This window comes from Theobroma cacao, chromosome 2 (genome assembly GCF_053813885.1).
Source record: "Theobroma cacao isolate CCN51 chromosome 2, ASM5381388v1, whole genome shotgun sequence".
In the NCBI taxonomy this organism is placed as follows: domain Eukaryota; kingdom Viridiplantae; phylum Streptophyta; class Magnoliopsida; order Malvales; family Malvaceae; genus Theobroma; species Theobroma cacao.
The window spans coordinates 8,447,192-8,474,522 of NC_142640.1; the positions used below are offsets into that span (position 1 = coordinate 8,447,192).

At 32.8% G+C, this 27,331-nt stretch overlaps 2 protein-coding genes, 1 long non-coding RNA gene and 1 pseudogene across 6 annotated transcripts; all 4 read left to right on the plus strand.

Annotated features, from left to right (window-relative positions):
- Window positions 1-107: 107 nt before the first annotated feature.
- LOC18608468 (putative 3-hydroxyisobutyryl-CoA hydrolase 3) lies at window positions 108-5,835 on the plus strand. 4 transcript variants are annotated; one of them, XM_018115792.2, is made up of 14 exons: window positions 108-179; window positions 551-631; window positions 819-887; window positions 2,785-2,848; window positions 3,116-3,195; window positions 3,282-3,365; window positions 3,464-3,548; window positions 3,695-3,780; window positions 3,875-3,996; window positions 4,088-4,148; window positions 4,240-4,338; window positions 4,468-4,569; window positions 4,644-4,685; window positions 5,319-5,835. In XM_018115792.2, the coding sequence occupies exons 1-14, from the start codon at window positions 141-143 to the stop codon at window positions 5,454-5,456; spliced, it is 1,152 nt and encodes a 383-aa protein (XP_017971281.1). In that variant the 5' UTR covers window positions 108-140; the 3' UTR covers window positions 5,457-5,835. The 4 variants fall into 4 exon arrangements, with proteins under 4 accessions (XP_017971281.1, XP_017971282.1, XP_017971283.1 ...); XM_018115793.2 differs by having other exon boundaries at window positions 5,340-5,835; XM_018115794.2 differs by lacking the exon at window positions 819-887 and having other exon boundaries at window positions 119-179.
- A 448-nt stretch (window positions 5,836-6,283) lies between these two features.
- On the plus strand, window positions 6,284-9,945 carry LOC148763981 (uncharacterized). The gene is made up of 2 exons (XM_088803385.1): window positions 6,284-7,207; window positions 9,787-9,945. The coding sequence occupies exons 1-2, from the start codon at window positions 6,284-6,286 to the stop codon at window positions 9,790-9,792; spliced, it is 930 nt and encodes a 309-aa protein (XP_088659511.1). The 3' UTR covers window positions 9,793-9,945.
- Window positions 9,946-18,917: 8,972 nt separating this feature from the next.
- LOC18608465 (dihydroorotate dehydrogenase (quinone), mitochondrial-like) lies at window positions 18,918-24,656 on the plus strand (annotated as a pseudogene).
- A 1,197-nt stretch (window positions 24,657-25,853) lies between these two features.
- Window positions 25,854-26,963, plus strand: LOC18608466 (uncharacterized). Its single transcript, XR_001926713.2, has 2 exons — window positions 25,854-26,302; window positions 26,733-26,963. It is a non-coding gene; the product is annotated as an uncharacterized LOC18608466 (long non-coding RNA).
- Window positions 26,964-27,331: the final 368 nt, after the last annotated feature.

The window sequence follows — 27,331 nt, forward strand, 5'->3', positions numbered from 1 at the left end:
TTATTACCAAATTAATCAACGATTAATATTTTGGGCTTGGGAATCTATTCTCAAGCTTTGAGTACTCTATATATATGGAATACCTGCTTGATCTGTTGTATACCCCTTTTAAGTTGGAAGTTAGAACACAAAAAATCATCATGGCCCTCGCGTTCACCTTGGAAAGAGAGCACAATCAGGTTACAATATGCTTGTTCTTTTTCCTTTCTCACATTTTCTTTCTATTTATCTATGATTTTTAATTAGCCTTTTAACATCATTTCTTTTCGGTGGTGCCATAAACCCTTTTAAAAATGGGCAATAAACTAATAACTGACGAGCTAAGTTTGTATCCTTAACATTAAATATCCTCCAATATGTTTTATTTCTTATGATTCTTCTAAATTAAATGGTTAATAAATTAAGTAAACTCAAACATTTAGTTTATTAATTAGTACATGATTTCTCTGTCTAAAGAGTTGAGAGTTTGAATCCCCCTTCTCCATGTATATATTTTCAAACTGGTTTAACGACTTCAAAATTCAACAAATTTCAGTATTGCTATCTGCAGGTACTATTCGAGGGAGATTCATCAGCCAAGAAAGTGATTTTGAACAGACCAAAGAAGCTAAATGTTCTCAGTTATGAAATGGTAAGTTCGACTTAATTACTTATTATATATAATATCCACTAAATTTTTATACTATTCATTTGATAAAAATATCAAAATGTTAAAAAATCTAAATCAGCATTAAACTTTTTGTTCTTTTTTACATGCAATTTCAAAGTAAAATGAAACTTATATATGCTTGGCATTATTGTTGAACTCTAATTTGCAGATCTGTCAAATGCTAACCAACTTCCAAGCATATGAGCAAGATTCTACAACAAATTTCGTGATTTTGAAGGTAGTTAATCGTCAGAATCCAAAAACATATGAAAAATGATCTTTTAATTTGTTTTAGACTAGTCAATGGGTTGCTTCACTTTCCAGGAATCCAAGCCATTCTTTCTTTTATATGGATAGATTAATATTTTTCTCTCTTAACCAAATATAAATGGTACTAAGATCAGTAGACTGTACAATCTTTATTATCTCAGAAGTTTGAGATAAACAGGCATGAAAATAAAGCAAGACACATCTTTATAAATTTACAATCAACTTTAGCAAGAGATAGTTTTTACTTTCCCTTACCACCAAGTATAAAACTTTTCGAATCTATCAATGTCAAACTTTGTTAAGAAATCTGCAAAATAATTTGTTTCTTTGAGAGTATGTAAAAAACAACCTTCCTTAGGATCTTCTTTAACCTATCTGTTTCACTAAAAATTCTTCATTTCTGTCAAGGTCTTAAGTTCAAATTGCACACCTAGGATGTAGCTACCATAAAATTCAAACTCTACCATAAGAGATTTCTTATCCAAACCAAAAGAAAAATATGAAAAGCAGTTTGATTGCCACCAATTCAACATAATTCTATTCTTGCTCTCTTAATGAGCCAAAAAAGATATTATTGAACCAAAAGAATCTCTCAAAACCTCTCCACCACCCACATCCGCATCAAATTGGAGCTCTTTAGGAGGAATCCAAGAAATACCTCTTTGAGATTCAACATTTTTACAAATAGTAAAAAAAGTCCATAGATTTGACCACCCCCAAACTCATCAATAGCTCTATTTCTTTCTATAGTTTTGATTCAAAACATAAATCTAATTTTAACAAGAAAACTATATCTTATCTATCCAACCATTTCCTATTAAACACTAGGTCATTTCTTGCTATTCATAAAAATCATAAAGTAGCTCCACACATGTTAAATCATTTCTTTTTCAAAATATTACCGATCATTATATCTTCACATAATTGGAGAAAAATTTTCAATAAACTTTACGATTATTCAATGTAATCCCCGTCACTTTAAATCAGAACCACATATAATTCACAAATAATAGTAAGAAATTAGAAAATGGCAACTATCATCATCGTGACCACAGTACATGCATCAACAATTAATATTTTCAAATTGAAAAACTTTGACCATCAAAAAGCTTTTAATAGGAATGCAATTAAAAATAGGAAAGTTTGTACTTTTTGGGTATAATATATTTTCAAATTGAGGAAAATCAAGGCCTTCTAAATCTAAAGCACGGGTTGTGTTCCCAGGACAGCTGTGGCTTTCTTCACTGAAAAAGGAACCTTTGTTATCCAAAACTCTCAAACTAGTTTATCGCTCTTCCTCGCTATCCAAATGGATTTGGTCGAGCATCCGCAGCAAATCCTCCAAAGAGTCTATTTCTCGCTCAAATAGCCTTCTTTTAAAGATCAAGTTCCATTAATGAACAGCATTGCTCGTTGCTTTGGCCAATCTCCTACTCCATGGTTAAAAGGAAAAACCTTCTATCAAAGGAAAATCCAACACCCACTTGTCCAACCAAAAACCACACCATGATACCATTACCTACTACCCATATCAACACTCATTCCTACCAGCCAACTTATCAACACCATCAATACTTGGTAAACTTACAATGTTTCTCTAAATATTCGACATTCTTTCCTTATGATTGATTAATAACGATCATTGTAAACAACTTTCACCATATTTTTCACTGAGAAATTTTCTCTATGAAGCCTTTTGGTCCACTTTATACCACTACCACTTCATTAATAAAGTAATATTCTACACATCATAGTCCATTTCACCTACGCTAATTAATTTCCTTTCATTCTTATATTAATAAAGCCATATTAATATTCATGGATACATTAATATTATTACTACTGACCAAAAGTTGTTCTTGCAGAGCAATGGAAGAGCATTTTGCGCCGGAGGCGATGTTGTGGCCGTACTTGGTGCTCTGATAATAGGTTAGTTTGTTCCTTATTCGTAATTTTTTTCTACTTTTGGTGCACTTTAATCATTTTCTATGTTAATATATTGAGCTAGTGGCTGCTTTGGCCTTTGGCTAATAAAACAACATATTGTTTATTAAACAGAATTAAATCTATAATTATAGATTTTTACTTCCTTATTTTTATTCTCTTTTTAACTTATTTATAATAAATATATTCATATTATCACTTATGTCTTGTTCATACATAATTTAAGATCCTAGATGATCAATGAATGATCAGGTCATTGGAGTTTCGGAGCAAATTTTTACCGAAAGCAATATGCTTTAGATTACTTACTCGCAACATATGAGAAGCCCTTGGTAAGTTGGATTTAGGACTACTCTTTTAATTATTACATAATCCCTCTAACTCTTCTAATTAATTCTTTTAATTCGGATTACTGAAGATTTCCCTTATCAACGGTGTTGTTATGGGAGGTGGTGCTGGCTTATCTATGCATGCAAAGTTTAGAATTGTTACGGAGAATGCTGTAAGTTTTCTTCTTTTTGTTTTATATGTATGTATATTGAACTAGTTTGAGAAAGAAATAAATTAACATTAATTTATGTAAATCCCAACTTTGAACAGGTGTTTGCCATGCCGGAAGCGTCAATAGGCCTTTTCCCCGATGTTGGAGCGTCCTATTTTCTTTCTAGACTTCCAGGCTATTTCGGTAATAGATTCTTTCCCGACCCGAACACATAACTGAATAAAGCTCTAAGAATGTAACAAATTAATTTGGAAAACTCTTCAGATGGGCATGAACCTAATACAGGAGAAATATTAAAATTTTTGTTCAATTGATGTCAAATATTGAAGGAGAATATTTGGGACTAACTGGAGCAAGGTTGGATGGAATGGAAATGCTTGCATGTGGACTTGCAACTCATTTCGTTTTGTCCAAGGTAAATTTTATTGAACGGATTTACATTTTCTTTTCGCAATGGTATGCATAAAATTTTCATAAATAAAAAACATGATATGTTTTACATGTGTTAGGACCTAGTTTTGCTCGAAAATGAGCTTGATAAAGTGGGAACGTCAGACACAACAGAGATTGCCAGACAAATTGAGAGATTCTCATGTGCAGCACCTATTAAACGAGAGAGTGCTTATGCAAGGTTATATGATAATTGTTGATAATTCCTTCTTCTGTCGTAACCCTTCTATATTTGATTCTTATCCTACCTTTGAGTTGCGTTAATAAATCAGATTGGACACTATAAACAAATGTTTCTCGAAGAATACGGTTGAAGACATATTATTAGCGCTTGTAAGTGTATCTTAACACCTTATTTTTACAAATATATATATATATATATTAAACAATTATATTACAAAAATAAAATAATTTTTGTATGCAGGAGAAGGAAATGAAATATAAAGCAGAAAAGTGGATAATCAAGGCAATAAAGTCTATGGAAGCTGCTAGTCCCACTAGCCTTAAAATCTTTTTGAGATCAGTATGTTATTGTTCATATTCTAAATAGTGAAAAATCACTTAATTTGCTGTTATTGTTCATATTTTATTCAAATAGTAATAATAAAGAGGTTTGAAATTGATAATATATTTTTTTTAAATCTTTGATCAGATCAGGAAAGGGCGAGAACAAACACTTGAACAATGTCTTAGTTTTGAGTATATAGTCGTATGTAACATTCTACGAGGATCTATTAGCAAAGATTTTTGGGAGGTAAGGACGAAGGATTGATGATGCCTTGGTTAATTTCAAGATTAAATTTATTACTAAATTGATGATGCTTGCAGGGTGGAAGAGCGAAGCTAATTGAAAAAGACAATAAACCCAAGGTACTCTTGCCATTATGTGAAGATCTATTTGCAATGATTTTTTAACACTTAATTGAATACAATTGCAACTATACATTCAATTCATTTCTGAAATCCTACTTTCGTTGGAACATATAAAATATTCCAAGACAAGACAATAGAGGGAAAACGGGTATCAGTACATGGAACTTTAGATGTTAATAACAGAGTTGTGCAAGCCCTCTCTTTCTTGAAGAAATGTCTGAAATAAAGTATACTTGACACAAACCAAAGAATGATTTCCTGCTGCTTTTCTGATACTAGGTGTTTCAGTTTCAAGTAATAAACAATCAACATATATTCTAAGATTTTTTTTTGTTTTTGAAATAAAAAATCATGATTGTCAAAGTTTCACCTCAAGCATCTTCCTACAGAATAGCAAATTGATTAGTACAAATTTGTTAGATTTTTCTGAAGCAAAGTTTGCAAGATATTACAGGACAAACAGTGTCGTATTTCATAAGTAAGACTTAATGGGTTGGGTTAGATTCTAAGCACAATGATGTTCATCACCTTTCAGTAATAAAATGCTGCTATTCAAAAAAGAAAAAGATTCTAAGCACAATGCTTACTCCATTCATTTGATTTTTGTTTCTTTTTGAATATATATGACAGTGGGCGCCTTCAAATTTGCAGTCAGTTAGCGAAGAAACAGTAAATCGCTATTTTACTGAGGTTGATGATCCTCACTGGGAAATTCTACGTCTTCCTGATCGACCCAACTTGGTTGATGCTCTGAAATCCAAGATGTGAGCAATTTGGCGGACAGACCACAAACAAAGATTTGGAGTATTGCAACATCTTTTAGTTTAATTCCACAACTTTGTACCTGTACAAGTAGATTTTAGTAGGAAACATCTGCAACATATGTAGTGCCTCGTATGGAAGACCAAAGTGAACAAGCAAGGAATAAAAGTCAGCTCCAGCCTTTGCCCAGCAGGTACTGGGTAGTGAGCTCCTTTTGACTGTGTACTCGTAGGTTGCTCCTGTCTGATCTTGCCATGTCAAGAAAAGGGACCCCACCCTTGTGGAAACCTTCCAAACCTTTCTATTTTTAAAATAAATTTTATGGTGAAACTGTGCTAGAACAGAGAATCTGTTCTTAATTCTAAGCCATTTGTTTGCTTCAGAATCTGAAGTTGATCTGGTAAGGTAAGTCTTCTCTCTTTTGGTCATCCATTTCCTTTTTGCGATCGAATATGAATTGATCGTTATGCCCACCATACAAGTTTATTCCTTTGTTATCATTTCCATTTTCCGTGTAATATATTGCTTTTTGCATTTCTTTATAATTCCTCTGTTAGATTTCTCATAAAAGACCAGAAAAGTAAAGCGAAGCTATAATCTGGAATTCTGGATATCATTTTCTTGTTCCAGTTTTCTCAATCTCGACGTATATTTTGTTGTCCTTTAGTATCTGATATATAGAAAGAAAACAAGGATTATTTTCGTGCTGAAATCTTGATTCGACCTTTTTTCGTCACCTGGATGGAACCTCACGAAGCATGATTCTTTAGAAAGCTTATATTAATGCTAAAATATTCTGAACAGAATGTATGCCTTTTTGATGGCAGGAGAAAATGTCCTTTCTTCTTGAATTCTTGAAATGCGCTCTGTGTTGTGAAGACGAGCACGTTGATGGTAGTTGTGAGGATGAGTGCAGTGATGTTAGTGACAATGAAACCTCCTTCAGCAATATTTATAGTACAACTAGGATTTATAACACATTTTCTAGCTGGCTCTCCACTCCTAGTTCTTCCATAGACGAATCATCTTCAGTAACCAGAACTCGCAATTACCCACAGCATTACTTAAATTCATCTCTCAGTTCATCGCTCTTGAACCCAACCAGAAAAGAGTCAACATGGCAGTCCAGGCCAAGTGATGTACCTGTTGAATACAGGGTAGTTCTAGGTTCAGAGACAAATAATCCTAGTTCAATTGGATCATTGTATCTGAAGTCTGTGGACAGAATTTATCAAGTGCCTCAGAATCCTAGGAGTTCTGGTACATACAACATTCATTCATCTCCAACTCCCACGAAACCACCTCAGTCTTCAACTAAGCTGATTCTCGCTCCTTGTAGTCCATCGCCATCATCCCTTAAACCCCCAACATCTTCTCCTAAACCCCCCGCATCTTCAAAACCATCTCCATCATCTCCAACGCCTTCTAAACCGTCTATGTGGTCTCCCAAACCCTCTTCAACATCTTCTAAACCAAGTTCATCCTCCTCCACGCCATCTTCATCTTCTTCTAACCCCCTTCCGTCCCTTAAGCCAACTGTATCCCCTGTACCTTCTTATTTTATCGACCAGCAAGGGAAAGGAAAGTATACTTGGGCTGATCCAAAGGATACATTACCTATTTACAAGATTCCCAAGGACATTGAGGACTTAATCAAGAGAGATATTCTGCCTGAAGTTCTGGTGAAAGCCTTGTCTCCTTCAACTTACCAGGATTATTTTGCAGCTCTTCTCTATGCCGAGGACTACTACATTGAGGTAAAGAAAACAATTGCCTTTCATGAAAAGTTCAATAATCCAATTCTATCTAACTTTTCTATTTGTCTCTTTCTTTTAACCTAAGAGACTTCATCAAAATTTGTTTTGTGTAATTTATGTCATTGATTTATTCATGTTGAATGTTTTGGTGTGGGATTTAGCTGGGCTGAATGTACTTATAAGACTATTGTCCTTAATTAAGCTATGATCTATGATAAACAAGTACTCAACATAACAAGTAATGATTGAAAGCTTGCAATGGGCTTCTTGTAGCTTGAGTTGTAACCAGTCTTTTGACTAATTTAGAATTGCCAGCCTTAAACTCCAATCTTTTTGTATCAGAGCAACTAGTGAGGACTGAAAAGTAGTATTACCATGGGACGCCAGAGTTGTGAAGTGTGAAAGAAAAAAAATAAAATTACAAAGCAGTAAAACCATCTCCACATACTATCCAAGTTGAATGCATTAGAGTTTAGTATGAGGGCTCATAGGCATATTGTTTGATTGGGCTAAATATTCAGAAAATTTCTTTTAGGTGCTCTACTTAATGTAAAACAATTCTTCCAAAAGGGTAATGACCACGCAAAAAAAAAAAAATTTAGAAAAAAGGAGAATGGTTTTGGCAATGACTGTCATCTCTAAAACTATAATCCAAGCTAAGATTGAGGAATTTAGGAGAAATTTTAATATTAAAGGATATTTATTTATTTCAAAATGATAAAAAAATAAATTTGAAATAAACATGTAAAATAAGTTTAACATAAATAAATAAATGAGTAAAAAAAATTCTCCGATAAAGAAATTTCAAGAATGTTATCAAGGATAATTTTCTTAAAAATTTTTGGGTGAGAAATTTTTCTTGAATTCTACCATAAGTATGAGAGTATTCAAGAGACATTTCAATATCAAGAGATTTTTATTTATTTGAAGAAACATATAAATATAAATATAAATTAAATAAATAAGATAAGTCAAGGACTGAATAAAAATTCTCTGAGTATGAAATTTCGATAAGGTTAAAAGTAATAACTTCGAGAAAATTTCTAGGTGAGAAATTCTTTTGAATTCTACTATAAGTATTGGAGTATTCAAAAGACATTTCAATATCAAAGGATTTTTCTTTGTTGTAAAAATGATAAAATAAAATAATAAAATATAAAATTAATTAAAAAAAATAAAACTAGATATAGAATTTAAAATTGATTTATTAAGGCTAAAAGGATAACATATAATTAATTAGGTACCATGTTAAGTGGACATTGTGAAGGTACTAACACCTTCTTCACACGTAGCTATACTTCCGAACCTAGCTTGTTTCATAGACAAGAACCTATCCTTTTAAATGAACTTAAGTCAAGCTTGGGATTTCATTAAAAAGTATAGATTCATCTAAGTAACCAATCACACCTAAACAAAAAAAAATTGGTGGTGACTCTTCTTTCAAGTCAAACGGTTGAGTTTATAAACTTACACATTATGACAGCTTGGTGACTCCACTGGGGAATTTGTGAGTTAAGCTTATAATTAATTATGTGATATCCTAAAGCCTTAACTAATTCGATATTCTGTTTTATTTTCCTTAGTTTTGATTTTGGTCACTTTGTTTGTGCATATACTTGTTGTTTTGAGATTTGTATGTCCCTTTGCACACACTAAACTTTTTCATGCAAGCAGGAGTCCTATACCCAGGCTCTATCCTATTAAGAGGAAGTAGAGTACTACTCTCGTGAGGTGATAACCTCTGTGTGGGAATGCAAAACACTTCCACTCAAATTGAATCTTTTTCATTGGTAGCTTGTAATAAGTGAAGATTTAGGCGCTTTACTAGTCTAAAGGGGATGTCAGTAAGGAACAATTTAAGAACCTTTAGCTTTGTGTGAAACCTTTCCCAACATATAGTAAGCTATAAGAAGCCAAATCTAAGTAGAGCCTTACCAACCCATTGCATAGAAGAGCAAACAAAGTTTGGTATACATGATAAATACCTTGAAATGCATTCATTCACCATTATTCATAAACAGATGCATATTCATTTTGTGTTTGTAAATAGATCAATAATTGTAAAAAATGCAATCATCATTTTATGGCGTAAGCACATTCTAATCCATGTTTATGGCAATAAGAAGGTTAAAGAACAGTTCAACCACTGAAAACCCCGAGGGAGCCTATTCATTATTTGTATCAAACCAAGTCTTAGAATAAGATCATGGTGTCGTAATGTGCGGGTCCGAGAACCCGACCATTAGACGTGGGATAATTTAAGGAGTCGCCACCAATCCTTTTTTACGTAGGTGTGATTGGCCACTTAATAAATTTGTTCTATTCAACGAAATTCTAAATTAATTTTAGTTCGTCGAAAGAACGATAACTGATCTACATATTTTATTTAAAGTTAGGTTCGAGAGTATGGTTATGCACAAGGAAGGATTAGCACCCTATGACGCCCGTTCCACGAACGGTACCATTTAATCATATATTATCCTAACCCATTAATTTTATTTTTATGTTTCTTTAATTTTATTTATTTAATTAATCTTTTATTCTATTAACAAGTTAAAATGTTTTATTTGGTTTTACAGGTTTGACGTACACGTGATGCAATCATGAAATGCATGACAAAAAATCTGAGTAATGCCAAACGAAACCTTTATTGAGGATATTTTTCGAATCTGCCCATCACATTGGTGTGATTCAAAAATATTCCATCACTTAGGGAATTATTAGAGAAACTCGCTTTTTCAAGTTTAATGAGTAAATCCCATTATCGAGGTAGTCATTTGCAAGTAAAAATGATATTTTTTGTGAATGCAAACCTATTACGAGCGGAAGCCTTTTTATTAAAGATATTCTCCGAGCCCTCCCATCATTCTAGTGGGACTCAGAGGTATTTTTCACTTATGAAATTTTTTGAAGAAACTCACCTTCGCAAGTTCTCTCGAAAAGTCCCATCATTAGGGTAGTTGGTTGCAAGCAAAAATGATATTTTTTTGTGAATGCAAACCTATTAGAGCGGAAGCCTTTTTATTAAAGAAATTCTTCGAGCCTTTCTATCGTACTGGTGGGACTTGGAGGTATCTTTTCACCTAGAAAATTTTTCAAAGAAACTCACCTTCGCAAGCTCTCTCGGACAGTCCCATCATCGGGGCTTATACTCGTATACAAAATATATCTATATGCCATGACATTTAACAATGTAACAATGGTACGTGATGCACTCATAATTTTAATGTTTGTTCTTTATTTTATTATTTCTCCGTGTGAGCATATATACCATGAATAAATATTTTATATTTACTTATTGTTCCATTGTTTATTTCGTTATGTATTTTGTTATGTAAGTACTTATTTAGTTTACTATATGAATTTTCCAAAATCATGTTTTTTAGACCAAGTATTATTATTATTTTTTATTTCATAATTATTGTTTATTTATATGTATTTTATCTATTCTTTTTTGTATTATTATTATGATTACCAAATTTATTGTTACCATTAATTCCTTATTTCTTTTGTTTGTATATTTTGATTATTTGGTAATTAAGTAAATATAGACTTTTTATTTATTTAAAATTAAGAATATCGGAATCCCGAATTAAGACCCTTCTATTGTACTGGTGGAGTCTTAATCAAAATCCCTAACCTAAAAAAATTCACTCAAAATTGTGACTTCTCGCGTTTCGAATGAACATCTCATCATCGACAACTCATATGGTTAGATATTCTCTCAATTAGTAATATTATGTATATTTTTATATTTAATAATTTCGTATTGAATCCCATTCTTTTATTTAGTTATTTTTTATATGTACACCTATATATATTTAAATATTCCATTTCTACTACCTACCTAACCTATTTTCATTCATGATTAAATATATTTTATTTTATCTTATGTTTTCTTTCATTTGTAAAAGTCTATTTCTTTATAATTAGGCATTTTACCATTTTTTCTATTTAAATCTCTCTTCACTAAACATTTATTTATTATTTATTTTTTTAGTTTACGTTACTAATCCTATAACCGTGAATATACTTTTTATGTAAACATTTATTTTCTACTTATACATATATGGATAAATTCTACTTATCTAATCCTAATTTTCTTTAACTAAAAAACTCATTTATATAATTTTTTATGACTAACCATATTACCTCTTTTATTTTTAAAAAATATTATTTATATATTATTATTTGTATGGTTTTCTGTTTATTATAATTTCTTAAATATATTTTCTCTTATTTATTATTTTATAAATATATTTATAACCTTGTAAAACTATATTAAATACTAATAAAATTAATAATAACAATAACATGCATGCCCAAATAGCCAAAGATCTAAAACTTACCCAAAATTGTAAGCCCAATGAAGCCCAAAGGAACTCAATCCACAAGAGCCCATAAGCTTTTCTTCTCTTCCTCTTCCTTTCTTTTTTTTTTTTGGCCGGCTTTCCTACTCTTTTTTTTTTTCTTTCATTTCCTTCTTTCTCTTTCTTTTTTTCTCCTTTTCCTTCTCTTCCTCTCCTTTTGGTCGGCATCTTCCCTTCTCTCTTTCCTTGGCTTTCCTTTCTTTCCCTCTTTTTTTTTCTTTTTTCTCTTCCTTTCTTTCTCTCTCTCTCTTTTTCTTTTCCTTTCTTCTCCCTCTTCTCGACTTTCCTTTCTCCCCCTCTTTCTTTTTCTTTTTTTTTCTATTCTTTCCATCTCTCTTTCTTCCTCATTAGCGTTTTTTCTACCTTTAGCCGGCTTTGTCACCAGCCTCCCCTTTTGATTCAGACCCAACCCATCAAAAATAAAATCTGCTCCACTCCTCTCTCATTACCCAAACCCATTGGCTTTTTCCCTTTTTTTTAATGCCTTTTTTTGTTGTGATTTTTTTTATTGTGACTAGGATAGTTGGCTGATAGAATTTAGGATTTTTTTTTTGATTTGCAGGTTTTTGTTGTTTGAAGAAAATGAGAATTTTTTGTTGTTGTTGGATTTGGTTTTTTTTTTTTGTTTCAAAATCCTCCCCTCTTGTTTGTTTGAGAACCCCTTTTTAAGAGCTAGATTGTCTAAATTCTTGGACAATCCAAATGTGAAATCATGGTCTTCTGACCATGATTTCACAAGGTCTGGCACTAGGAGGGTTGGTAGCCGGAGATGACCCATTCTCCTCAAATCTAACTACCTCTCAGGGGCATTAAATACCTTGCAATGATTGACTGGAGAGAGAAGCTGAGCATACGCTCAATCCTTTCCCTTCTCTGTTCTTTTTTATTATTATTATATTATATTATATTATTATTTATTTTTATTTTTGGTTGATTTTTTTGGAAATAGGTGTCTACACATGGCAAATGAAAAGTTGAGTCAAATAAAAATGGTTGAGAAAACTCAAGAAGTGATAATGGAAAAGATGGTAAGATTGATGGAAAATATGACCACTATAAAGGGAAAAGGTAAACTAAAGAACCTTTTGCTTTAAGTGATGACAAAAGGGAGCCTTAGATGCATGTTCCTCAGGGCTACCAATTGAGGCATACCAATTCCAACCACTTATGGATCAAACATCAACCTAAGGACACATTGTGCCAGCTTTAAGTGTCAATGCTTGTAACCTAATCCCTATGTCTTATTTGGACAATCCTAAAGATCAGAAAAAGTGAAAAGGAGTTTTAGGGACACAAAAAAAGTATGACCATTTGGAGGAACATCTTAGAGCTATTGAAGGTTTGGATAGTTATACTATCATTAATGCTGCAGAGTTATGTCTAGTGCTTGGTGTGGTGATCCCACCTAAATTTAAGATCCTAGATTTTGAAAAGTATGATGGGACAAATGTCTAATGGTTCACATCATTATGTATTGTCGGTGAATGACTACTTATACAAAAAAAATGATTAACTCTTGGTTCATTACTTCTAAAATAATTTTACAGGGTCTGTAGTTGGATGGTATGTCAAATTGGACAGAAATAGAATCCAATCTTGGAAGGATCTCGCTAGAGCTTTTATATCTCAATATAGGCACGTCATAGTCATAGCCACAGATAGATTTTCTTTGCAGAGCATGAAAAACAAAATCACAGAAAGTTTTAAAGAGTATGCTCAAGGAAGGAGAAATATGGCTGTGCAAGTCCAACCACCTTTCAATAACAAGAAGACAACGATCTTGTTTATCAATATTTTGCATACTCCATACTATGAAAGGCTAATTGGCAATGCCACCAAAATTTCACCGACACGGTGATTTCATGAGAAATTATGAAAGTGCTATCAAGTAAAGCCATTCATTCTGAACTTTTTGTACACATGTTGGGTAATGAACAATTGAAGAATGGTTAGGAGATTGCATTGGTAAATCTAGGACCCCCTAGCTTGAAGTAGAATAATTAGAGGGTCATGGAGTTATTTGTCACTCTTGAGTCTCTTGCAAAGTAATTGACTTAAATCCTTAATGCTTATGCTTAAGAGTTTAGGGAAAGTTTTTCTGAACAATGGGCTTTAATTCCATATCATTTAAATAAAAATGACACATATGATGCATTCTCATAATTGTTCTTCCATTGTCATTTCTTTATTTACATATCTCTTCAATTTAAGTTGTCATATCCCTACATCCCTTTAATTTTACCTATCTCCAAGTTTCCAAGTATTGAATATGAGGCTAGTATTTATAAAAATTCTGGATTTGATTTTGAAAAAAATACATGTGTTGATGAGCATGATAACAAAAAGAATATTGATAATTGTCTCTTGTCTCATGATTTGCTAAGGTTGGTCGTGCAAAAAGAAAACAGATAGAACCTTATAATGAATTGAAAAATGTAAGGAAGGAAAAAAGAGAAAGAGAGAGAGAAAAGAACAAAAAAAAAATGATGGAAAAAAGAAAAAAATCATCCTTTGTTTCATATTTATCTCCTCTAGAGTTTGCTTTTCGATGGAAGTAATCATGTTTGAGATGAGAAATGACCATCTTTCATTTTTTCTTCATAAATGAGAAATTATCAATTTTTTACCCTTTTAAGCTTATTGAATTTTTTTTTATAATATACCTTATCTAAAGATTACCTTCTATATTATGAGGCAATTACAAAAGAAAACCTTCAAAAGGCATGAATCTAATCTTACTTCAAGGACAAAGAAAGAATGCCTTTTATTAAAAGGGTAAAAGTGGAGTAATTTGAGTTCTACAAAAACAAAAAATCTTGAACTCAACCCATCAAAATAGGAAGATGTGACATAAAAAAAAAGAAAGAAATAAGATGGATTGATGAAAGCAAACTAAGATTGCACTGAAATGGACCTTGATGAAAGCAAATTGCACTCCAACCAAGCTATGGCGCCAACACAAAGCTATAATCCAAACAAGCAACCAAACTATGGTGTCAATTGATTATTATTTTCTTATTATGATTTAAACGGTATCATTTAATACCTTCACTATATAAACCCAAAATAAAACACTAACTCCATTGTTACACAAGCTTTTCTCTCTCTAATGCACAACACCTTTTCTCCCTTCTTTCCCCTTCATCAAATGGAAACCCTTGAATTTTTCCAAAACTAATCTCTTTCTCTCACCACTAAAAGCAAAGTTTTCTGCTTACTGAAAGCTTTTCTTTCTCTTATTTTCCCTTTCCCAGATTTTTGGCTAGTATTTATGGCCATTTTTGTTTTAATCTTAACTTGGATTGGGATTTTCTTTTTCAAAAATTGAATTTGAAAATTGGTAGATTAGGATTGCTTTCATTCAAACTTTTTTTTCTTTTCTTTTATCTTTATTATTATCTTTTTTTAATTTTTTTAATATTTTACTTATCTTTATTTTTGTTAGTGAGACACCTTGGACAAAATAGGGTGTCTACAAAGACTATCTAACCATCTTTTACTAATCTTTTTTTCATCTTCCATCTTCTAGTATCCAACCATTTCTTTTTTTGAAGGGCTCAAGAAATTGTTGAGAAGGTGCAATGCTGACTAGAATTTAAGGGTAATGAGAACGATGGAGATCAACGAGAATTAGAGGAGAAAAAGACTCCCAAACTAGTGTTTTGTCTACAATCTTTCCATGGTTTTTCATGGTTAGATGATGCTAAAGGAAAGGTTGTTGGTATATTTTGTGTTTGGTGTCAATGATCCAACGATGTATGTATTTATAGGGCTTCAAAGGGATTGTAAGGGACGTATATGGTGTTTGTGAAAGAATATTTGTCACTAGATATATATCTCATCAGGTTTGATATGGGGCAACTTGTAAGGTACATGGAGTGTTTGTTAGGTGTTACAAATAACTGTAAAAGAGCAAAAGAGGGTTACGGTTTGATATCTAACCCTTGATTATTAATAAAATGAATTGGTTTATCAAAAAATAAAAAGTATATAATCAATAAAAAAACTCTCAAAATTTTCATTTTGTAGTCCTTTGACCCTTGTAAATAGTCTAATATCCAAGGAAGACCCATTATAAACAATACTTTTTACTTTTTGATGCTAACAATACTATATCAACTAAAATAACAAAGAATAAGGAACAATTTATCTAATAAGGGTAAATTATTATAGAGAAAATTGTGAGAAATAACCTTCTTTACAAGCCTAATTTAAAAATAGTCCTCATAATAATTTCAACTATTTTTACCCAATTTTTGGCATGACTTGATAACAATACCCTTTAAACAATTTCAAACAAAGTAAATGGTCCCGTTTATCCTTATCTCAGCATCTAGAAAAAAAATTCTAAAATTATTATTTATCTAGCCATCTAGTTCTCTCTTGGCATCCCAAATTCTGTCACTTACAAAATGCTATTTATCTTGCCATCTGGCTCTCAATTCGCCGTCCCAAAGAGCAGAGATGACATCAAGGTCTGTGTTTTGGGTTGTTGGGTTTATTGGTTTATATTCACAGAATAAAGTCCTAAAGTCGAGGGGTTAAAATTGATTAAACATGTATGTAAATTAGAGATCTATGTGACCTTGGCAACTTAAACCTGGCTACTGAAAGTAGGCAAATCAATTAGTTATTAAGCATTACGTTATTGGTTTTTAAGCGTTGAGTCATTAGTTTCTAGGCATAGGAGAAATAAAGGTTTTTAGGCATTGCGTTACTGGTTTATAGGCATTACGAGATTGGTATTTAAGCATTATGTCACTAGTTTGTCAGCATTGCAAGACTGGTATTTAGGCATTACGTGATTTAGGCATTTCGAGACAATCTTTTAGGCATTACGAGACTAAGTAGTAGGTATTGCGTGATTGGTTTTTAGGCATTGTGTGACTGAGTTGTAGGGATTGTGGGATTGATTTTTAGGCATTATGTGACTGGGTTGTAGGGATTGATTTTTAATGTGTGGGGAATTGATTTTATGGGTCCATTCATTACATCTTTCAATAATGAATACATTTTGATTGCTGTTGATTATGTCTCTAAATGGGTTGAAGCTGTTGCATTGCCAAGGAACGACTCTAAAGTAGTGATAAACTTCTTGCAAAGGAATATCTTCACACATTTTTGGTACATTTAGAGCCATAATTAGTGATGAAGGATCTCACTTCTGCAACAAAAATTTTGAGGCATTCTTGGCCAAACATGGAGTGAAACACAAAATAGTTACTACTTATCATTCTCAAACAAGTGGCCAAGCTAAAGTTTCAAATCGAGAGATTAAAAGAATTTAGGAGAAGATTGTATGTCCTTCCAAAAAAGATTGGTCCAAAAAGTTGGATAATACTTTATGGGCTTATAGAACAACATGTAAAACTCCAATTAGGATGTCTCCTTATAGATTGGTGTTTGGAAAAGCTTGTCATTTTCCCGTCGAGGTTGAACACAAGGCATATTGGGTAATTAAGAAACTTAATTTTAATCTTCAAGTAGCCAGAGAAAAATGTCTTTTGCAACTCAATGAGATGGATGAATTTCGTCAAGAAGCAATGAGAGTGCAAGAATCTACAAAGAAAAGACAAAATGATGGCATGACAAAAAAATCATAAGGAGAAGTATTGAGCCTGGCCAACATGTTCTCCTATACAATTCTTGTTTAAGATTATATCTTGGAAAGTTGAAATCTTGTTGATCTGGACCTTTCACTGTGATGAAAGTATATCCCCATGAAGCAGTGGAGGTAATTGATGATAAATCAACCTTCAAGGTGAATGGGCAACGATTAAAGCATTATTAGGTGGCGATTTCGATTGTCAAAGGTCCTCAATCACGCTTATCGATGCAATTTAAATCAGAGAAAGTCAAACCAAAGATAATAAATCAAGTGATTCTTGGGAGGCAACTCAAGCATTCTAACTTACATTTTTATTTTCTTTTAATTATTTATTTACTTATTATTAAATTATTAACACTTTATTTTTATTTTGCAGGTACATATATAGAAAAAAATCAAAAAATAAAAAATTTTAAGGAAAAGGGGTAGGCCGCGACTTCCCCAAGAGGAGGCTACGGCCCAACAAGACCCAACAACGTAGGCCGCGATGCCCCTAAAAGGTTGGTCGTGACCCCGTTAAAAAAAAAAAAAACCCATTAAGGCCTCGTTGCTCCGAAAACAAGGCCTCTGCCTCGTGGCTTTTTATAACATGAACCATGGCTCCCACAAAGGGTAGGCCATGACCCCCACTATTATGGGCTGCCATTGAAGGGTAACCCACTACCCAGAAACCACCTCCCATTTATTAACCCCCTCTCTATTGGGGGCTACCAACAATGGACAACCCACAACACATACATGCCCCTTATATGAACCCCTCCCCCTTTACTTCAGCGCCCCTACCCTTCTTCCCTTAGTGCAATTTTCTACACTTTTCACATTTCTTTCCCACCAATTCTTCTCCGTCTCTCCTCTACTCATCCCCCTACCCTTATTTCCCTTTCATCTTTCTTTCTCCATACCTATTACCCACATCAATCTCTTCCTTCCACACTTATTTTGGAACAAATTTGCTCTAACTTTTAAGTAAGTTTCCATATTTTTTCTCATATTTATATATTTATATCTATTTTTTTTATTTTTAAGAAATATTGTTGACTTATTTTCCATTATTTATTTTGTTGGAAATTTGTGATGAGTATTGATGATTCTTGAGACAATGTGCTTAGTTATTTTATGTGTATGGTAGATTGTTTAGATTTGTGCTTCACATTTATAGGGTATGTTGAAATTGGGAATATGGATGAGTTTCTTGATTTTCAATTATTTTTTCCTATGCGTAGTAGTTTAGAAATATTATAATTGTTGGATTTTTACTTGATACTACAAGCATTGTTTTATTATGATGAGAAGACATATGGGTTAATATCGTTGGTGGTCTATTGTGTTTTGTTGGTATTTTTCTTTTCTTTTGGTTGAGAATTAATTATAGGAAATTTATGAATGGCACCCGAACGATTAAGACAAAATTCTAATGGTTTGTTTGATTATACTAGATTTGTGTCAGCTAATGCTATGGCTAGACACCAATTCTTTTGCTAACAAAATTACAATACTTGAACGAGAATTGAATCAAGGGTTGATTACACACATTGACCTTCAACCAATGATTGAGAGCCACTACTAGCAAAAATTTTGTGCCTTGCTAGCAGCTGCAAGCATCCCTCTAGTAAGAGAATTTTACGCTAACGTTGTTGAAGCTATTAGTGATTTTCTTTCTATGCGAGGTAATTAGTTCCATTCTAGAGCCATGTCATCAATAAATTTTATGAAGCTCCTAATATTGACAACGATGGCTATGGGCAATTTTTGTCTGAGCATGAAGATTGGGATGATATCATTCATATACTTTGTGAGGTGGGTGCTCAATGGTAATTTTTTAATAATGAACCTGTTTCATTCAAAAGGAATGTGATGAAACCAACTTCTAAAATATGGTTGTATTTTGTGGCTTCCAAATTACTTGCTACCACACGTACCAGTAACGTCACAAAAGATTGAGCCATTCTTATTCATTCCATCATGATTGGATGCACAATTGATATTGGTCGCGTAATTTACAAAGCCATGACTCACACTGCACAATCAAAGTATGAAGGCTTGTGGTTCCTTTCTTTGATTACAGCTTTGTGCAAACAAGCTGGTGTAACTTGGGATGCTAGTGGGAAGTTGTTGCACCCTAAACATCTAATTGATCTCAATCTTATCCTTAGACAACCTCAAACTTCTACTAAGGGTAGTTTTTCTTTTACACACCATCCACGCCCCCTTTCGACCAAGACACCAACAATTGTCAATGACTTAAAAAATTGAAAACCTAGAGCACTTAGTTTCATCATGGGTTACTTTCATCTTGGGATGTTTCAGAGAGTTTGGCTTGGTGGCTTAAATGTAGAGAGTTAAGAGGTCTTCATGTTAACTTTTTCTTGAAGTACATATGTTTCACCCTCCTACCTTGTTCTTATGTACCTTTTCACATACGCCTTTTTCTTTTATACATGTTCACATACTCTTTTTTCTCTAAACTTGTTCTCATATAGCTTTTTTCATCTACCTTTTCTCTATTACCTTCTACTTGAGAACAAGGCTTATCGCATCAAATTACTTCAACGGTCACTCATATTATATGCCATAAAATCACCACTTTAATGTCCATATAATGTGTTACATTAACAGTTATTCCCATTAAATTTCTTCATAATAATGACATTCATTAGGCGTATTAAAGCCTATTATTGAGTAACCACCTTTTTTGGCACTATATATAGAGCCTCACAATTCATTTATGGGGGTTTCTCTTTTGGCTCAAAGCTAACACATTCTTCTTTAGAGCTTCTCTTTTTAATTATCTTCTACTTCATAATTCTCTTTCACCTGCCACAATACTTAGAACTACAAGAACTACTCCGATTTTTCTCTTTACCTCATCTGGCACATCTTTTTACTAGTTTGCAATGCTTCTTCTTCTTATTAGAAGAACCCCTTTTACATTTTGGTGACTCTACTAGGGATGAGTGATTGCATTAGGAAAAAGCTTACTAGAAAAAAGAAACTATCTTACAGGAAAAGATGAACAGTTCCACCATCACTTGTTGAATGTAGAGGCTTGCGTAGAATATTCCACAAGAAGATGTAAGCAGGAGAATTATTGATTAAGAATAATAGGGTCCACAACAATTCGCTTCTCACTCATGTATGATATTTCTATGATTTTGACTTTTCATTTCTTTATAAATTGCAATTTGACATTAAAAAAAATCAAATTCAGCTGCTAGCATTATCGCTTATATTTTGACTATAATTATATTATATTATTGGTCGCAAGCTTTATCGCTCATTCTTTAATCATAGATCATCACTCTTACTTCAGTCACAAGCTTTACTTCTCATTCTTTGACCATAATTTATCGTTCATATTCCAACCACTAGCTTTATCGCTTATAATTTTTCTGTAATGATGTTACACTATTGGCCACAAGCTTTATCGCTCAATTTTTGGTCTTAGCTTATTACTCACAAATTGGCCACAACTTTCACTTTTATTTATTTAAAAGGGTGAATTAATCTCCTTCACTTCAGGTTAGAGTTAATCTCCTTAATGTAAAGTTGGGAGTTCCCCTTTGACCGCATACAATGTGAAATGTGAATAAGTACGCAACAAGCGTTTAACATTATTATTATTGCAAAAAGAAAAAGAAATACGATATACCAATAGCAAAGCACTAGCTCAAATGAGCTTTCAAAAGACTAGTTAATTACATATTCCATAAAAAAGAGCTATTATTGATAAAGATATCTAATTGTTCTCGTACTTCAGCTTCACGCTTTCTCAGTGAAGCTATCTTTGTTACAATGTCTTCTAACTCTTTTTCTAAAGAATATTTGTTGAGAAAAGCATGGCTTTAGATCTACAATTATTGAGGCATTCAAGTTTGGTGAGTATTTATTAACAGAGCATGAGAAATCATTAAAGCTTTACCCAACACCTTCATCATTAAACAAGTGACATCCACGTTTTTAAAAAAAGAGGTACTCCAAAATTCTCCCTTTATACTGAAAATATGTTCCAAGTATTCCACGTACTTTGATTAAATTTGAAAACTATGGAAGTCAATTTTCCTACCACTCTATTCAATACATGCTATTTAAGCACCCAAAACACTATTGCCATCTTTGTGTGCTGGCACTAGGGAGAAAATTACGGTGTTAACTACAATTTCGACATCAGATTCTCTGACTATGTTGCAATGCACGATGGATGCAATTGCAAGACCAATATCTTTGCATAAGGATTGGCCTAATTCACCTTGAATGTTAGCAATGATAACTTTAGCTCTGTGCTTGCAAAAGAGTCTTGTGATGCACTCCCCAATACCGCTAGCACCTCCTGTGATCAATGCCACCTGGCCTTCTAGCCTTAGAACAATTCTCAATAAAAAAAAGACCATGTAATTGTCGATAATCAGTAACTAGCATTATTAATAGAACTAAGTTACAATTTTATGTGTCTGGCTGCATGCGTACAATTTCTTAGAGATAAAATATTGATTGACAATTGTTGCAGAAATACTTAAAAATATTTCATTAATGGTTAAAATTAATTAGTTATAAAATATTTTTAAACCTTAGGATCTCTTGTATCATTTTCTGTTATTATTATCTAATTTATTGTTTATTGATGATATTTGTGTTTTTGAGAATTAGTTAAGAAATTATAAACTACCTCAGTAAGCGTACGATTATTATAAATCTATTAAATAATATTATGAGAAAATTATGAAAGATAACTTTTCTTACAAATTCAATTCAAAAATATCTTTTATTATAATTTTAATTATTTTTAATCAATTTTTAACATAATTTAATAACAATATTTTTTAAAATAATTTTAGATAAATTAAAAAAAATTAATTTTTTTTTATCCTACCATCTATATAAAAGTTTTAAAAATAAATCTCTATTTGTCTCACCGTTCATTTCTTTCTCAGTATCTTAAAAGAGCAGAGGTGATATCATGATAGTGTCTTAGGGTCTTGGATGCAGAGGTTGCCCATACACTAGCTGTTTCAGCTGCCGCTCGTGGTTCGGTTCCTAGGGAGAAGAGGCCTGATCCACCGATTTTGGGATTAGAAGTTTGAGGAAGGAAGTTCTCAAACCCTATAGGTCTTTCTGCTGGCTTTGATAAAAATGCAGAAGCTGTTGAAGGCTTACTTGGTATGGGTTTTGGCTTTGTGGAAGTTGGTTCGGTAACCCCTGTTCCACAGGAGGGTAACCCAATGCCACGCATCTTTAGATTGCGACAAGAAGGGTGAGAATGCCTAATCTCCCTTTCTACAATTTTTTTAATTATGATCTTGCTTGTTTGGTGGCATTGGATTGGAGCAGGCAATAATTTAATGTGGTTTTTCTGAGAGATTTGATTGCTTGAACTCATGTTGTTTGGAGTTTAAGATTTTCTATTTTATCTAACTCGATTTATTCGTCAGTGCTATCATCAATCGGTGTGGGTTCAACAGTGAAGGAATTGTTGCTGTTGCAAGGCGATTGGGTGCCCAGCATGGTAAGAGGAAGTTGGAGACTTCAAGCTCTTCATCACCCTCCAGTGATGAAGCCAACCATGGGGGCAAAGCTGGTCCTGGAATTCTAGGGTTCAATCTTGGAAAGAATAAGACAAGTGATGCTGCTGCTGCTGATTATGTTCAAGGAGTTCACACATTATCCCAGTATGCCGATTACTTGGTAGTTCTATATTCTTTATTTTGGTTAATTCATTCCTCTCCATGTTTTTTATGAGTACAAAATCTTCACACAAGATAAATGATAGAATTGGTAACTTGTATTATCTAAAAATGTTGCTTAGCATGACTTGCTCCCTTGAAATTTCCTATGCTTACCTCTTTAAGGAGGGAGGTGGATACATATTTTTCAAAATATTAATATGTTTTCTGATATAACCTCGCGGGGGGGAGGGGGTTTGTAATATTACTACAAGAAGTTTTCCTTGAGTTTTTCTTTGTTTAAAACAGCCGTACAATTCAATTGTTTAAATGCCATAATATTGACCTCCTTTTGCACTACTTTCTAAGGTTATTAATGTTTCGTCACCAAACACTCCTAGATTGCGTATGCTTCAGGGAAGGAAACAGTTGAAGGATCTTGTTAAGAAGGTATAGATCTCTGGCTCTGAACTTAATCTTCCTTTTCTGATATATTACAGCAGAAGTTTGATCTTCTCAACTTTGCTTTGCATTTTCGTCAAAGGTTCAAGCTGCTCGTGATGAAATGCAATGGGGAGAGGAGGGTCCTCCTCCATTGCTTGTTAAAATTGCTCCAGACTTGTCTAAAGAAGACTAGAGGATATAGCAGCCGTATGTCCTATTTGCATTTAGATACTACTTCATCGCTTGCCTATATAATGTTCTTATTCTTCTTTTTCTTTGATCTTAGGTTGCTCTTGCCCTCCGCTTGGATGGATTGGTAATTTTCTTCCCCTTTAAAATTTTCTATATTTCTTGTCCATGTCTTGTGCGATTAGACTTTTCTCACTTGATGGTGCATTTCAGTCATATCTCTAACTCATATGCTTTTATAGTTTGTATTCATATATGACCTTTTTGTTTTTTCACTAACATTTTGGACAAATGGAACAAGTTTTACTCTAGTCCTTACATTAATCTGTAAAGAAAGTTGCATTTTCTTAAAGAATAATATTCCCAATGAATTATTTCTTCTAAATGCAATGAAAGAGCATTGCTCAGTAGTAGTCTAAATGTTAATAATGGTGTGATTTAAGAAGCTGTGATGTCATAGTTTCTTTTTTGTTTACTTCATTTTTTCTATATAAGGTTCAGAGTGAATAGTATCAGTGTGCATTAATTTTTTGTTTCTCTTCCTTTTAGTGTTCTTCCCTGACATGCTACTTTCTCTGTTTTCTAGATTATATCAAACACAACCATTTCAAGACCAGATCCCATAAATAAAAATCCAGTCTCTGCAGAATCTGGTGGCTTAAGCTTGAAGCCTCTCTTTAATTTGTCAACCAATGTCTTAATTTGCCTAGAGAAGGATGGTTTCAAGTCTATCCATGATGCTGTTGGTGCTGATTGCAGATAGTATTAATACAATCGATCAAATTATGTTGCATGTTATTTATCTCTAGAGAGAAGTCCAACATCCCTTTATAGAGTTAGTTAACCATTTAGACTGCTAACATATAGAGTTCTGAATTAATTACCAACATTAACCTTAAAAATGAAATACTGCGTCTAGCATTTTCTACCATGTATGGCAACTCAATTGGGAGTTGTGCTGACGTGACTTGTGAGATGATTTGTGGAACCATACATGCATAGCATCAGCAAAAGATGCAGAGCGGATGCTTTACAATTAGAGCAACGTAATACAAATATAAGGTGATTCACGCTGCTGTCTGCATCTAGACTGTATGCATCAACTGACTAATCAATAAGATAGGAAATGCATGTATCAGTACAACACTTAGAATATGAAAATTACTGTATAATTTTTCTCATTGTCTCTTGTAAACCTATTGTTACATATGATTTTTGGTATGATGAATCTTTAATTTGATGCTACACGAGTAAAGAAGATGAAGAAAATTTCAAAGATAAGACGACTTTATGATTGTGTTTAACTTATCAACAAGAAGAATAAAGCAAAATAAGGTTTGGGTTCTCCTTAGTCTTAGCCTTAGTACATAAGAAAGGAAAAACTCGGGTTTTAATTTTAACAATCCAGGCCAGGCCATGGTTGTATCCAGAGTTTTTATATTTTCATCATTTTAATTTAACTTTGTTCAATTAAACCCATTTCTATTTTTGTTGTATTAACAAATTGTTAAGATAAACAAGCTTTACATCATCAATTATTTACATGTCAACCGGTCAACCAAAAACAAAGAAAACATGTTTAACAAAAAAATAATAATAATAAAAGAAAACAAACAAAGAAAAGGAAAACGTGAACGGTGTTCGGCCAAAAAAAAAAAAAAAAGAAACAAACAAAGAAAGCCAACCAAGTTATCAAGGCTATGGAGGATAGAAAACTTGAAAACGATTATAATAACTAACAATCCACGCCATGGTTGTATCCAAGGTTTTTATATTTTCACCATTTTAATTTTGTTTAATTAAACTCATTTCAACTTTTACTGTATTAACAAATCGTTAAGATAAACAAGCTCTACATCATCAATTGTTTACATGTCAGCTGATCAACAATTCTTTTGATCCGTTTTGACTCTCTTTAACAAAACAAATATTTAAGTATTACTATAAGCAAGCTTTAATTGCCTGAATTATAGCTTAACTACATGAACAAGCTATAGAAAGGAATCCATTCACCATTAATAATCTTACCAAACACGTCAACTACTTTCTCATCAATATCCATTGCTTTAAGTTGTTCGTACATCAACTACTTTCTCATCAATATCCATTGCTTTTAATTGTTCGTTCTCACATGAAAAAAAAAACAAAACGTGTTTGGGTAAAAAAAAAAAAAGAAACAAACAAAGAAAACGAGAATGGTGTTTGGCCAATTAAAAAAACAAATAATGAAAACGTGAATATTGTTTAGAAAAAATAAACCGAAAAACAAAATACAAAGAAAGTCAATCAAGTCATCAAGGCCACGAAAGATAGAAAACTTGGAAAGGATTGTAATCAATAACAATCATATTTCCACGAAGGATAGAAAACTTGGAAATGTATATTCTAACAAGGGTATGTTGTCTATTTTAATAAAAAGTTCTCATAAAGTAATGGAGCTTTTGGCTTTAATGGTCCTATCTTCTATTTCTAAACATCTGTGTGATTTAGTGTCTTGAAATGGTCATATCTTTTAACTTATAAGTTTGATATGCATTCTTTTTTTCCAAGGAAAGATCCTATTAATAGGTTGTGGTGGTATTAGCAGGTAAAGTCAGGATACTGAATGATCATTACCTTCATCTTATTATATAGATGATGTCACTATTATCATAATCGTCATCACCATTGCTGCTATTGTTATTATTTTCATCTCCACCATTAATTTGATTTATGCATTCAATATAGTGGTGAGGATGCATGCAATAAAATAAGGGCTGGAGTAACTCTTGTTCAGCTTTATACTGCATTTGCATATGGAGGCCCTGCCTTAATTCCTCAAATGAAGGTATTCTCCTTTAATTTTATGAGTTCTATATTTATTTATTTTCTTTCTCCTTTACATCCTAAAGGGTATAAAACATTATACACTGACAAAAAATGTGTCGTCTTCTCTGATGGCATATCTGTCACCAGTTTGTTATTTGGAACTGCAACTTTTTTGGGACTTGGTGAAATATCATAATCTTGTAAATGCTCATGTCTTTATCCTAGTTCAGGTTTCATCAGTGTCATTTTAAGAAAGAAGTTAAGGATATTTCTTGAGTCCTGGATTTTGCATTCAATTTGTATGCTTTTGGGGTATCTTTCGACTTTTGGAGGGCTGATGTTGGGTTGGGATCATTAAGTTGTCGGGAATGGCCAATTGCTCAAATGGATGAATTATTGTTTTTGTTAAATATTTTGTTTGGCTTATTGTGATTGTGCTGTTTTTGCAGGCTGAACTTGCTGAGTGCCTAGAGAGGGATGGTTTCAAGTCTGTCCATGAAGCTGTTGGTGCTGATTGCATATGGTATTAGTACTTACCTTGCACCAAGAACTTCCTCACAAAATAGCTGTATTGTAATCTTTTGTCCTGTGCTTATCCTACATTATCACTTTTGCTTGGCTCTAATTTTTTTTAGAGGAAATTGTGGGAAATGACCTTCATAGTAAGGTCACTTCAAAAATGATTGTCTCTATAATTTTAACTATTTCTAGCCATTTTTTGGCATGACTTAACAAGAATACCTTTTAATCCAATTAATCCAAATGAAAGCGCGTCTCAGTTTCTTTTTTTCTGCTCTCCCGTCATTCAGCTTAAAATTTCAAAATTAAATCTCGATTTAGATTTAGCTATCCCTCCGTCCAGCTCTCCAAAGCCATCGAGGTCTATATCGACAACCAACTTTCTCATGATCCTAAAGTGCAGAGATGACATCAAGGTATTTGTTATGGGTTCTTGCATTTATTTAGGGTTATTCATAGAAGGAAAAAGTTGATGGATAAATTATATGAGTTTGGAAACTTAAATCTGGGTGGGGGTAGCAAAATCAAT